Source organism: Cannabis sativa, chromosome 9 (genome assembly GCF_029168945.1).
Source record: "Cannabis sativa cultivar Pink pepper isolate KNU-18-1 chromosome 9, ASM2916894v1, whole genome shotgun sequence".
NCBI lineage: Eukaryota > Viridiplantae > Streptophyta > Magnoliopsida > Rosales > Cannabaceae > Cannabis > Cannabis sativa.
Genome location: NC_083609.1, coordinates 977,378 through 990,151, shown reverse-complemented (window position 1 = coordinate 990,151; position 12,774 = coordinate 977,378). Strand labels below are relative to the sequence as shown.

General features: G+C 28.4%; 1 protein-coding gene across 1 annotated transcript; it reads right to left on the bottom strand.

Annotated features, from left to right (window-relative positions):
- Nucleotides 1–2,855: 2,855 nt before the first annotated feature.
- LOC115722397 (selenium-binding protein 2) lies at nucleotides 2,856–11,763 on the bottom strand. Its single transcript, XM_030651600.2, has 7 exons — nucleotides 11,544–11,763; nucleotides 6,679–6,874; nucleotides 6,197–6,424; nucleotides 5,856–6,087; nucleotides 5,630–5,737; nucleotides 3,606–3,878; nucleotides 2,856–3,260 (listed from the first exon to the last, which is right to left on the bottom strand). The coding sequence occupies exons 1-7, from the start codon at nucleotides 11,674–11,676 to the stop codon at nucleotides 2,979–2,981; spliced, it is 1,452 nt and encodes a 483-aa protein (XP_030507460.2). The 5' UTR covers nucleotides 11,677–11,763; the 3' UTR covers nucleotides 2,856–2,978.
- Between the last annotated feature and the right edge of the window lie 1,011 nt (nucleotides 11,764–12,774).

The following is a 12,774-nucleotide window of genomic DNA, read 5'->3' as shown; positions in this document are numbered from 1 at the left end:
GTTATTAATAGTAAAATGTACATTAATCTTCTAATTGAAAAAAGTTCTATTATCTCATTTCATATTTAATAATAGCTACACAACTATATATTTATAGACTTTCACATTCTTTGCAAATTACTAATAAGCACAAATAATATTTTCATATTCTAATATTTTTCAACATTCTCCTCTTGGTGGTAAAATTAAAAATAAAACTAAAAATAAGCACAATCATATAAGGTAAATACTAATTACAGCCCATTTCATCTTTTTTTTTTATTATTTTTTTAAGCCCAAGCCCAAAAATCTCTAAGCCAACACAATCAATCTTCTTTTATATTATCTTTTCTAGATATTTTATCTATATTTTTCTTTTTTAAAAAATAAATAAAAAAATTATTAATATTCTCCCAAGATAAGTTTGTTAGAGAGATATGTGGCTAAGATGATTTTTTTAATTTAAAAAGAGATTATTAATATTTAAAAGATTGTTTAATTTTTTGGTTTAATTATTGGGTTTATTTTTTAACGGAAGATCAAACCTAATCGTTAAATTTAACAGAATATTCTTTTATTTTTAAGTATATTCTGTTAAACCAAAATGTTAAACCAAGAAACGCCGTTAAATAAGCACTTTTAATATATAAAGATTTACATAAAAAAAGTTTATTATAATTATATCACTTAATTATTTGGTGGTGCACATGTCCTCGAAAAAACTGGTACAACAATTATATTTTAGAAAAATTGTAATAGCCTAAATTGTATATAAGAAACTTTTTGTATGCCCTTCTAAGAATTAATTATTATTATAAATAAAAAATAATTATTATTTGGATTTATTGATCATTGTTTTTGTGTAATAAATTTAGTTCTTTTTTTAAAAAAAAATTACTTTAATCTTTGTCAATAACACTATTAGTAGCTAATAACAAATGCTCGATGAATAATAAAATATGGCAGATTTCAAATTTTAGAACATTAGGCAAAGCTTTGTAAACTCCAATAATTAAATGCCCTAATAAGTAAACTAAGTAATTATATTTACTTACACACTCGTGGCACTTTATAAATCAAAGTGATCCCAATTAAACTTACAAAATTAATTACTATTTATTATAAATAATTGTTATATCTTCTCATTGTTCAAATATCAGCTTTACTATATTATTTTCATTCTTCTTAAAATACATACATATATAATTTTTTTTTTTTTATGTAATGCTACTTTTTTTTCATCTCCACATTTACATGTTATTTTCTAAATATTTTTTCTTATAATTATTAAATGATGTATGATATTGTACACATTATTAATGTATAATACTCATTGGTAATACCCATTAAGAAATTATTCATATACGTATATGCATATATATCTATTCTATATAAAATGTATTTATATAAGTTTAACAATATTTTTTAATTTTATATGTTAACTTAATAAGATATGCTATTACTTAATGTAATATTTTTTTACTAAATTTATAATATAGTTATATATTTAAAAATGGAAATTATGTAGATATTTTATATAAAAAAATTTTAATTTAAATTCAAAATACTTATTATTCAATTAATAATATTATTATACATATTTAAAAATAAAAATTACGTACATTTTTTATATAAGGAAATTTTAATTTTAATTTAAAATACTTAAAATATTATAAATATTTTTAATTATATTTTTAATTTTGTTGGTTTAACTTTGAATAAAAATAAGAGACATTTCTACTCAATCGGTCACACAACGATTCACCACAATATCTCATTTGGGTTTTATTGTACATATAAAATATATATACATATAATCACATCCAAAATTCAAACCAATGTAGTCGCAATACCTAAAAGAAATTTTCAAAGATCAAAATCTCAAATCCCATTTGAATAATAATAAAAAAAAATACATTATCTAATTAAAAAAATTAAACATACTTGTATTGCACTTATCATCACTAAATTAAACCTAATTAAAAAAAACTAATTATACGAGAGAACACTGGTCCAAACCGACTGCTGAACTGATAAAAATTAATGTGGATGGAGCAGTTTTTGAAGACACAAATGAGATCGGTACTGGTTTTGTAGCACGCGGCTGTGATGGTAGAATAATTGAGGCATTTTCAACTATTTCTTCTGTTAGATGCCGATCCGAAATTGCAGAAATTCTAAGCGTCGAGGAGGCACTTAGTTGGATAAAGAGGAATAACAAGTCAAATGTTCTTTTAGAGACAGATTGCATTTTAGTTGTTCAAGCTATTCTTAGTTCTGTCTCTATGCCTTCTATTTTTGGTTTATTTGTTCAGGATTGTCAATTTATTTTATCTTCTTTAAGTAATATTTCTATTGGTCATGTTAAACGGTCTGCTAACAAAGCCGCGCACTGTATGGCACGTAGTGCTTGTTATTGGTCTGGTTGTCTTTTTACTGAGAGCGATGTTCCCCTTGCTCTTCAGTCCATTGTATTAGCGGATGTTAAAGATTGCTTTCATTCAAATAAATAAATAAATAAAAAATAAAAACAACAGTCACTAAAAAAATTTCACTTTTTGTCACAACAAAACTTATGATTAAAAGTAAAAAGTTGTGACTAATTATAAACAATAATTCTTATGTTGTGGCTAAAAAAATCTATGGCTAAAGGGATTGATCATTAAAATCACAATTTATTCTGACTAAATGTGTTTTTTGTTACAATACTTGTTGTGACTAAAAATAAATTAATGACAACTTGTATCTAAATACTATGTTTTAGTCACAAAGTAATTTTTTGCTATGATTAAAAATTACTTTTAATCACAAAAAATTTATGTTGTGATTAATAAATTATCACTAAAGATAACAATTTTCTTTAATAGCGAGTGATGTAACATAATGAATTTTTATTATTCCTCTCAAAAGAGGTTTGAAGTACACACATACAAATACGAACTTCAAATGCTTCATTATTTTATCTTTGTCAAAGTGTAACTATAACTATGACCCAATAATCAAACCCAAATATCAGAAGTGCAATCACCACCAGGATATCTCATTTCATGGGCAAGAGAAGGACCATAAGGCTCAGCTCCAAAATCCACAAAGAAATTAGGGTTGATAGCCAAACCTCCTTTCTCGATATCAACATCAAGTTGCAACAAGTGAGAACCTTTCTTCATGAGCTCGGGATAGAATTGGCGATCCCATGTACTGAAAAGTGAGTTTGTCACATAGAGTCGCTTCCCATCTAAGCTCATCTGTATCATCTGTGGTCCGCCTCTCAATTTATGTCCCTGAAAATTTTATTAAGAAAGAAAAAACTACCACTTTTTGATGTCATCATTTAATTGGTAGCAAGTAAATGTGTTGCCTAAAGATATGATTTATACAATAAAGATGTTATGGACCAAATTATCTTTAGTATTTTAATAAAGGCATGTATCATATGCCAAAGATAAATTAACTATTTTTCTAAGGTTTTTGAAACACAACAAAGCACTTATGAAAAATTAAGAATTTTAATAAAGAAATTTGTAATTTATAGTAAAAGTAACAAATTACAAATATACAAAAATAACATTTTATAACAGTTCTATAATAGCATAAAAGCTAAAACAATAGTATCTAAATAAACACACCTGGATTTTTGGAACATCGAATTGGAAAGTTTCACCATCTTCTCCCTCGGCTAATACTGAGCTTCCCTTTTGAATTTGTCCTCCAACCCAAACTTGGCCTGTCAACTTGGGATTCTTAGGATCCTCAATGTTGTACTGTCTCACATCACCATGAAACCAGTTTATAAAGTACAAAAATCGATCATCGATTGAGATTAGAAAATCAGTAATCATTCCAGGCATTTCTGGAAGAATCCAGTTATGCACTTTCAATGCTTTCACTGATATTGCAACCTAGAAAAACAGCAACAAGAAGAAGATACAATGTCATTCTTCTTACAAATAAAATACATATTGGATCACTTAGTTTGAATAAATGAAATTTTATTAAGTTAGTTATCTCTATTGATTCTTGTTAGAATTTAAAATAAGGTAAGGGGTTCCATCTCAAAACTAATTGACAATAAGAAGAGCATCTCATTCATCTTATATATAGTATTATTTTTCCACATTAGCGATATGAGACAATTTTTAATACACCCTTCTCACGTTTGGATGTGAAAAGTGTGGGTATAGTAAACGAACTTTAAGAGACCACATGGTTGAATGTGACATTTGAAAAAAAAGAATCCTACTAGGCCAAATAAAAAAAATTGTGAGTGTACGCCGAGAAATTTATAAATTTTTTAAAGCAATTCAAAGATCCCAACACTAGAAACTTGCACACGTAGACCGAAAGGTCCCAAATAGAGATCAAAGGCGAAGAAGAAGCTTTTAATTTGCTCTAATACCATATGGGCCCGTTTGGTACGCAGGATTGGACTGGATTGGACTGAAAATGATTGGACTGGACTGGACAAGATTGGATTATGCTGAAAGTAATCCTGTGTTTGGTTTAAGAATGGACTGGACTATTTTATTTATTTCCTTTTAGGAAAAAAAACTTAAATTAAATAAAAATATATAATAGTAAATTAAAATTAAAATATATAATAATAAATAAATATAAATAAATAATTCGTAGCAAATAAAATAATATATCATATATAATTAAAAATATATCATAAATATATAATAAAATATTTTGTCATATTTTTTATTTTATAAATAATTAAAATAGTAAAATAAAAATACTTGAATAATATTTAATTATTTATCTTAAACACTAATTTAATATAAATATTAATTTTTTACAATATTTATATAAATTTTTTAGTAATTTAAAAATAATATATAATTTTATTGTCATATTTTTTTTTCTTAGAATCAATTTAAGTAACTATTATTTAATTAATAATATTCTAAATTTTAAAAACTTATGTATAATAATTCAAACTTATACATTTTTACTAATTTTAATGAATAAGTTTTTGATAAAAAAAATGTATAAATAAATGTGCGATAATTATTTTCTTTAAATTCTTATTAAATTTAAAATATATTAATAAAATTTAAATTAAAAAAACGATAAAAAAAAAATCTCACCTGCATGGGATTATTTATCCCACCCTGCTGGATGGGATAAATAATCCCAGACAGATGAGGTTAACTGGATTAGTTATCCAGACTTCTAACATGCCCAAACACTGGATTGGACAAATTAACATGTCTAATCCAATCCAGTCCTGCATACCAAACGGGCCCTATTAGAATTTAAGATAAGGTGCATAGAATTTTATCTTAAAACCAATTAGAAATGAAAGTAGTAGGTCATTCATCTTATATATGGGATTATTTTTTCACATTAGCAATATGATACTATTTCTAATAGTTCTTGTTTCGGTTATGTTAGTTTGTAATCTAGTCAGCATATTTAAAGGCTTTCATTCTTATGGTGAGAGAGATGGAGTTCATGAAAAATGATGTGGCTCTCTAATTGGAGGAAGTTAGAACCTATTTTCTGTATTTGAATTGTTTAAAGTTTTGTTCTTAAGTTTTTCATGCACTATTTTGTAGTTTGGCATGTTTGTTTGTGGTGTTTGAAATTGGTGTTGGAAAGAATCCTTCCTACAACACAAAAACATCTAGATTTTCTATGTACAAACCTCGTGGCTCCATGAGTTGTCGGGGTTCTTGAAAAATCTCACCATGTTACTTGCTAATGCAGCTCCAACAAACCCGATATCTTTGGAAGGATCATGTAGAAACCTTATCTATCAACGAACATAATAGCTATAATGTAACTATAAAATTTATGAATGAAATCAAATATTTCGTAGTTACAAATAAAAATATATTCGGTTATTATAAAATCAAGTTTATGTTGCTCACCGCCAAAGGTAACATCCCTGTGTTACCAAGATCTAATGTTTGTTTTAGCTCACCGCCGGGCCAACTGTAAACGTAAAGATGTCTCCCGTAGAGACCGTCAGAGACATCTTGAAGGTTAAAACCTTTGGTGAAAGTGGTAGGAGCACCAAATGATGAGCTGATCATTGTCTTGTGTCGAGGTTGGTACCAAAAATCATAGCCAAAATTAGGACTATGCCCTTCTTTTTCCCACCTAGACACACACAAAAATTTGCTTGATTCTTGTAATAGATGTATTCATACAATATTCAACTACACCTAACTTGTTCAAACAAAGGAAAAGTTTAAGAAATTAAGTTTACCTTCCTTTCACATTAAACTCCGAATCGAGAAGAAGAAATCCATTTCCTTTGGCATTTCCATTTTTATCACCAAGGCATGATACCATGACATCACCAGAAGCCAAGCAATGAGATGTGTGTGGATATGCCAAACCAGTCTTCTCAACAATCTCTTCAGATTCAACTACTTTATGCAATGAAGGAGCTTTCGGGTTTGTCTTTGTGTTGACCACATAAATTCGACCAGAACTGTAAAAAAAATGTTAAAATTAGCAAAGGAGAAAAAAATGGAAATATCTTCTCTATCCAAATGATCTCACCATCCACCCTAAATACATACGCAACTAATTCATTCGTAAGTACTATTTGGCCGAATGATTTGCATGAATAAGAAAATTAGACAGTACATAAAAAAAAAACATGTAAAAGAGAGCCTTCCCAAATAACTTAGGACCGATCCTAATAATCAAAACTCAAATACCGAATTTAGGGTTAATGATTACAATAGTCCAGGTACAATAAGAAAACATCGATCAGCAGACGGATCTCCGTGGCATGAACTACATGAGTTCCATCCCATATCATGCAACTCATCACCTAAATATGGCACAAAGAGTCTGTGGATGACTTTCGAATAAGTAGGAGAAGTTGGATCAACGTCCACCGTTGCCAAATAATCAGGTTTTTGTGTTCCAGTCCCTTTACACCATCAAAAGAAATTGTGAGCATGGTAATCTATTTAACTATATAAAAGAAGATTCTAAACTACATTAAAATGGGATGTTACCATGCAATATAGGAATTCCAAAAAATGGAAGAAAAATTGTTAGAAAATTCACATTGATTGATATAATTTGTGTAAACATAATACCGTCGTTATGGTAGTTATTTTACTCATTATTAATTGATTTTGAAATAAAATTTACGACACACATTACCAATATGACATTCAAATGGTGATGGTAGTAGCAAATATTATAAAAAAGAGAAATATTAAAAGGTACCAGTAGTGTTTAGTACTCTCTTCGGTGTCATATAGTTATTGTTGCAATTAAATAACAAGTCTCATATAATTTAAGATAATATTTTTTAAAGAATACAACTAACTAATTGTATGACGCTACTGGGGCCCAATAACAATGCTCTATAAGAAATTCTCATTTTTCTTTATGGGCTGACTAAGTTTTTTTTACTCTTGCATTATTTAAAATTTTATTGCCTTAAACACAAGTAATCTTCCTAAATCAAATTAATACTTTATTTTAAAATTTAAAGTTGTTGTGTTAGTCACATATTTTTCCTATTTGTACATATTAAAATGGAGAAACAACACATGTTAGCTGGCCAAGATAAAACTAAGCTCCATATTAGGTTTATTAAAAAGATTTCATTTCAATCATATTTATTTTTTATAAAATATATATTTTTAATTTATGCTAGTTTTTTTCGTCTTCTTTTTCTTTTTCTTATGTATTCTTAAAATACTTATTGTTAATTCCATTTTTGGCATATTTAATTGACAAAAATATTTTATTATTTAATGTATATTTCGGCTGGCATATATTGATATGGTTTCCATATTTGTGTAAATCAAACTTGAAAGGAAAGTTGTCTAGCTTTCCTATTTTTGGAAAAAAGGTAAAAATGGTAAGTTTGGTTACCCATTTCGTTTTTTATCTAACCAGCTGTTATTCTGATCTTGTGTTGAGTTTCCCATTTTCTAAGATCAAGTTTCTTGAAGAGAAAACCGGAGCTAGACTTTCCTTTTCTATAAAAGGAAAGTTGTAGTTATTGCCCACGATTCTGTAGGTACAGAAACGGAAATTCCTGGACTGATTGAAGAATTATTTTAGGGAAGTTTCTAGTGGGTTGAGGTCTTGTTCAGACCGAATGTAAGCTGTCTATGAGATGTATATTCATTATAAATACATCTTATAGTAGCTAGGTTTTGTATCTCTTTCATACACTTAGAATTGCTTTCATATCTTAAGGAAAGAGTGTCTTTGTTTAGTACCTCTCTTGGTACCTCTCTTGTATCTTTGAATTTCATTCATATCTTTAGAAAAGAGAGTCTTTGATTTGTAGAGAAGAGTTGTTCTACTCTTACTCTGTTTATTTGTTGTTTGTATTGTCTTGAGTCTGTATTCAAGTCTACAACGAAGAAGAACATCAGTGCACCTTCGGGAGAAGGGTATTTACAAGCTTTCGGGAGATTGCTTTTGAAGTCTTGCATCGGGAGGATACAAGCACACAACCTTCGGGAGATGGTTGTATAGGCTTTCGGGAGATAGCCTTTAAGCCTTGAATCGGGAGGATTCAAGCACTCTTCAAGGTGATCGAAGGGAGTTCGAACACTTGGAGTTTTATCAAGATTCGGTTAGTAGGTGGAATACATCAAGCTTGCGGCATACAATAAGAGGGAGTCTATTTATGCATAAGTCAATTACTTTGTATTTTTGATACCGATCTAATGAATCTTATCTCTGGGCGTGGCCCCGTGGACTAGTAACAATCTGAAAGGATTGTTGAAACCACGTACAAAAATCTTGTGTGTTTTTACTTTTATGCACTGTTTGTTTTTCTGGGTTTCTCTGGAGTTACAGAGTTGCATTCTGTAACTACAGAAAACTGTTTTCAGTACCAGTTTTATTATTCCGCATTTAATTAATCATTTAATTAAATAATCAAACTGGGAATATTAAAATACGGAATTTCACTTATCATATTAATAAAAATATACTTGATTTAGGGCCAGTTTGACACAGCTGTGCTGTGAGAAAAAATAGCTGTAGCTGTGCTGTAAGAAAAAACAGCTGTAGCTGTGCTGTGAAAAAAAAGTGCTGAGTGTTTGGTAAATATAATTTTAAAATAGTTGTGACTTGAAAAAATTGTATATAAGTATTTGATAAACTAGATGATTGAATAGCTATTAAATATACAATTACCAAAATAAGTATGATATTTGTTATCTAATTTATTTAAATAAATTCATACATATTAATATATTTATAATTATTTTTAATTTTATTACAAATTACAATAATTTTTTTCTTATAATATTTTCTTAAAAAAATATATATGTAATAAAATAATTAGTTAGACTTGTACTAATAATAATAATAAAATAAATTACATAAATATCATCTATTACATAAAAATGATAGAGAAAGATATATTGGGGAGAAGAGAATTTTAAAATAAAATGGTAAAAAAGGAATTTTATAAGGGAAATTTCATTTTTTGCCCTTAATAAAACCCCCAATATCAAAATTTAGACCCTCCACTAATTTGTACAAATTAATTCCATTGATTACATGAACTTCCCATTTTACCCTTTTATTAAAAAAAATAAAAAAAAAATTGTTAAAAACTAAAAAAACTTCCCCCTCTCTCTTCCCTCTCTCTTCCTCTCTCTCTTCTCTCTCGTGCACCCCTCTCTCTCTCTAAAAAAAATTGAAAAAACTTCCCTCTCTCTCTTCCCTGTTGAATGTTTATTTCTCTGTGGGCGGTGGTAGAAAACCGGAGCACACCCCAATCACTCAAGAATCTTACACCATTATAATGGATAAATTGTGTTTTAAGCATTTTGTTAGATTTTATGTAGTTTGCTTTCGTTATATGTGTCGTATTTATTGAAACTGGTATTTTTTGGTTTGAAATGGTAGAGATCTTGCAGATCTAGTTTTCTGTCGAAATCTGGGTTTTCCAGATATTATCGACAGTTTATCGATAGAATATCGATGCTATGTCGATATCCTGCTAAGAAAGGTCAGGGATGACCATTATCGACATGTTGTCGACAGTTTGTCGATATCATATCGATTAAAAAGCAAATTAACCCTAAAATTGAAAGTAGTTTGACCAATAAAATTGTCTGTGTTGTTAATGTATATCGATGGGATGTCGTAGGTGTATCGATAGGATGTCGACACAATGAGAATAAAAAAAATTTGACCTAAAATGTCGATAATTTGTCGACGGTATATCGATAATTTATCGACAATGTGATTTAATTGCTAATTCTGTGTGATAATATCGACCTCATGTCGACATGATGTCGACATTGTGTCGACAATTTTGTTTGCTAAATAGGCGTGATCATACTTGGAATATCGATAGCATGTCGACAGTATGTCGATATGTTGGCGACAATGTGATGTAATTGCTTTCTGTGATTGCTAAGTGTGATATCGATTGATTGTCGACATCATGTCGATAGTGTGTCAACAATTTTGTGTCGACAAATTCTCAAATAAATTATGTATGTTAATTTGCTTTTTAATCGACATGATATCGACAAACTGTCGACAACATGTCGATAATGGTCATCCCTGACCTTTCTTAGCATGATATCGACATAGCATCGATATTCTATCGATAAACTGTCGATAACTTCTGGAAAACCCAGATTTCGAAAGAAAACTAGATCTGCCAGATATCTACCATTTCAAACCAAAAAATACTAGTTTCAACAAATACGACACATATAACGAACACAAACTACATAAAATCTAACAAAATGCTTAAAACACAACTTATCCATTATAATGGTGTAAGATTCTTGAGTGATTGGGGTGTGCTCCAGTTTTCTAACACTGCCCACCGAGAAATAAACATTTGACAGGGAAGAGAGAGAGGAAAGCTTTTTCAGTTTTTTCTAGAGAGAGAGAGGTGCACGAGAGGGAAGAGAGAGAGGAAGAGAGAGGGAAGAGAGAGGGAAGTTTTTTTAGTTTTTAACAATTTTCTTTTTTATTTTTTTAAGAAAAGGGTAAAGTGGGAAGTTCATGTAATCAATGGAATTAATTTGTACAAATTAGTGAATGGTCTAAATTTTGATATTGGGGGTTTTATTAGGGGCAAAAAATGAAATTTCCCTTTTATAATTAGAATGAAGGTAATTTTGTCAAGTGAAATATTCATTAAACCAACAAAATAGCTTCCCGTATAAGCTAATTTCTCAAAGTTGGTGTTGGCCAACTTTTGCAAAAAGTTGATTTTTTTTCTTAAATTCTTAAAAAAAGTAGTTTTCTAATTTTACCAAACACATTTTGAATGATAGCTTTTTAAAAAAGTGCTTCTAGCTTTCTTAAAAGTTATTCTAAACGCACCCTTAGAAACTAATTAAAATAATTGTTTAAAATTAACACAAAATAACAAAAAAAAATATTAAGAAAAGTTATAATAATAAAATCATTATGATGATGAGAAAATCTAGTTATAATTTAATCAAGTGGATAAATATTTTAAATAATTAATATCATGAAAATTATAAAAAACAATAAATTAAAGAAAATTAAGTGTGTAGCAAGAGTAAATCAAAATTAATAACTGAAAATAAATTTAAAAAGATAGAGATAGAAATAAAAACCTGAGTAAACACATGTGACATAAAGGAGAACTTCTCTTGGACCAGCCATGGCTTCTCGAGGTGAAGCGTAACCAGGCCCAGCCTTACAACACGACGTTTCATTGCTCTGCATCTTCTTTGACACGCTTGTCATTTTTTTCGCAGCTCTTCGTTTCGATCTCTAGAAAGAAGATGATCTAAAAAGAAAATATTGTGAGGAAGTTTGTAAGCTTATATTGTGAATAAGGCTAGGTCTGTATATATAAAATGAATTTGCTTATGTGGCAAAATTATTATAACATTAATTTAAATTTCCCACTTGATTGGTTTTCTTGTGAGAAATGAGAATTGTTCATGCATGGGAATGAATGTATAATTTCACAAGCTAACTTCATACGAGAAATTTGACTTTTAAGGCTCATTTCGTATACTGTATTAGATTGTATAGTATTGTATTGTATTATATTAAATTTGATTATATGTAATATTTTAAAATAATGCTATGTTATATTTTAATTTAGATTAAAATATTATATATTATAATAAAAGGTACTAAACAAACCCTTAATACATTAATTAATACTAAAATTAGAATAAGACTAATATTTGGACACCATTTCAAATATATATGTTCTTATTTTTGTATAATTCCAAAAATACTCCCTTCATAATATTTAACCCCATCTCTTTTTCTTTTCTTTTTTCCTCTTCTCAAAATCCTACCATTTTCTCTCTTCTCTATGGATGTTATACATAAATTACTACATATAAGAGTTTGATGATTTAGAACTTCAACTCATCTTAAATATCAGTTATAGCATTAATATATGTATTTCGAATTGTTTTGTACAAGATTTTTTGGGGTTTTTAGAATTTTTTTGCAATTTTTTTAGATTTGAACGGAAAAATTTGCAAAAATTTTATAGAATTCGATGGGAACTCGATGTCCAATCCAACAAGGTCTCAAAAATCAAGTTTTTATTTAAAAGGTAATTTTGCTTGATGAAATTTGATATTTGTTCAATAGTACTCTAGTGTCTGATTGAAGTAATTTTTTTTAAAAAAAAATTGAGTATTTTTTCAAGATCTACACTTTGGTGATGTATGTATACATATTTAAGAAATTTGAACTTCAAAATATGTCAAACTTTAATACAATATACATGTTTTGGGGTGATTTTAAGCTTTACACTTCTCAAAAAATATATATAAACACCAGTAATATGTAGATCTAAGAAAATATTTAAATTTA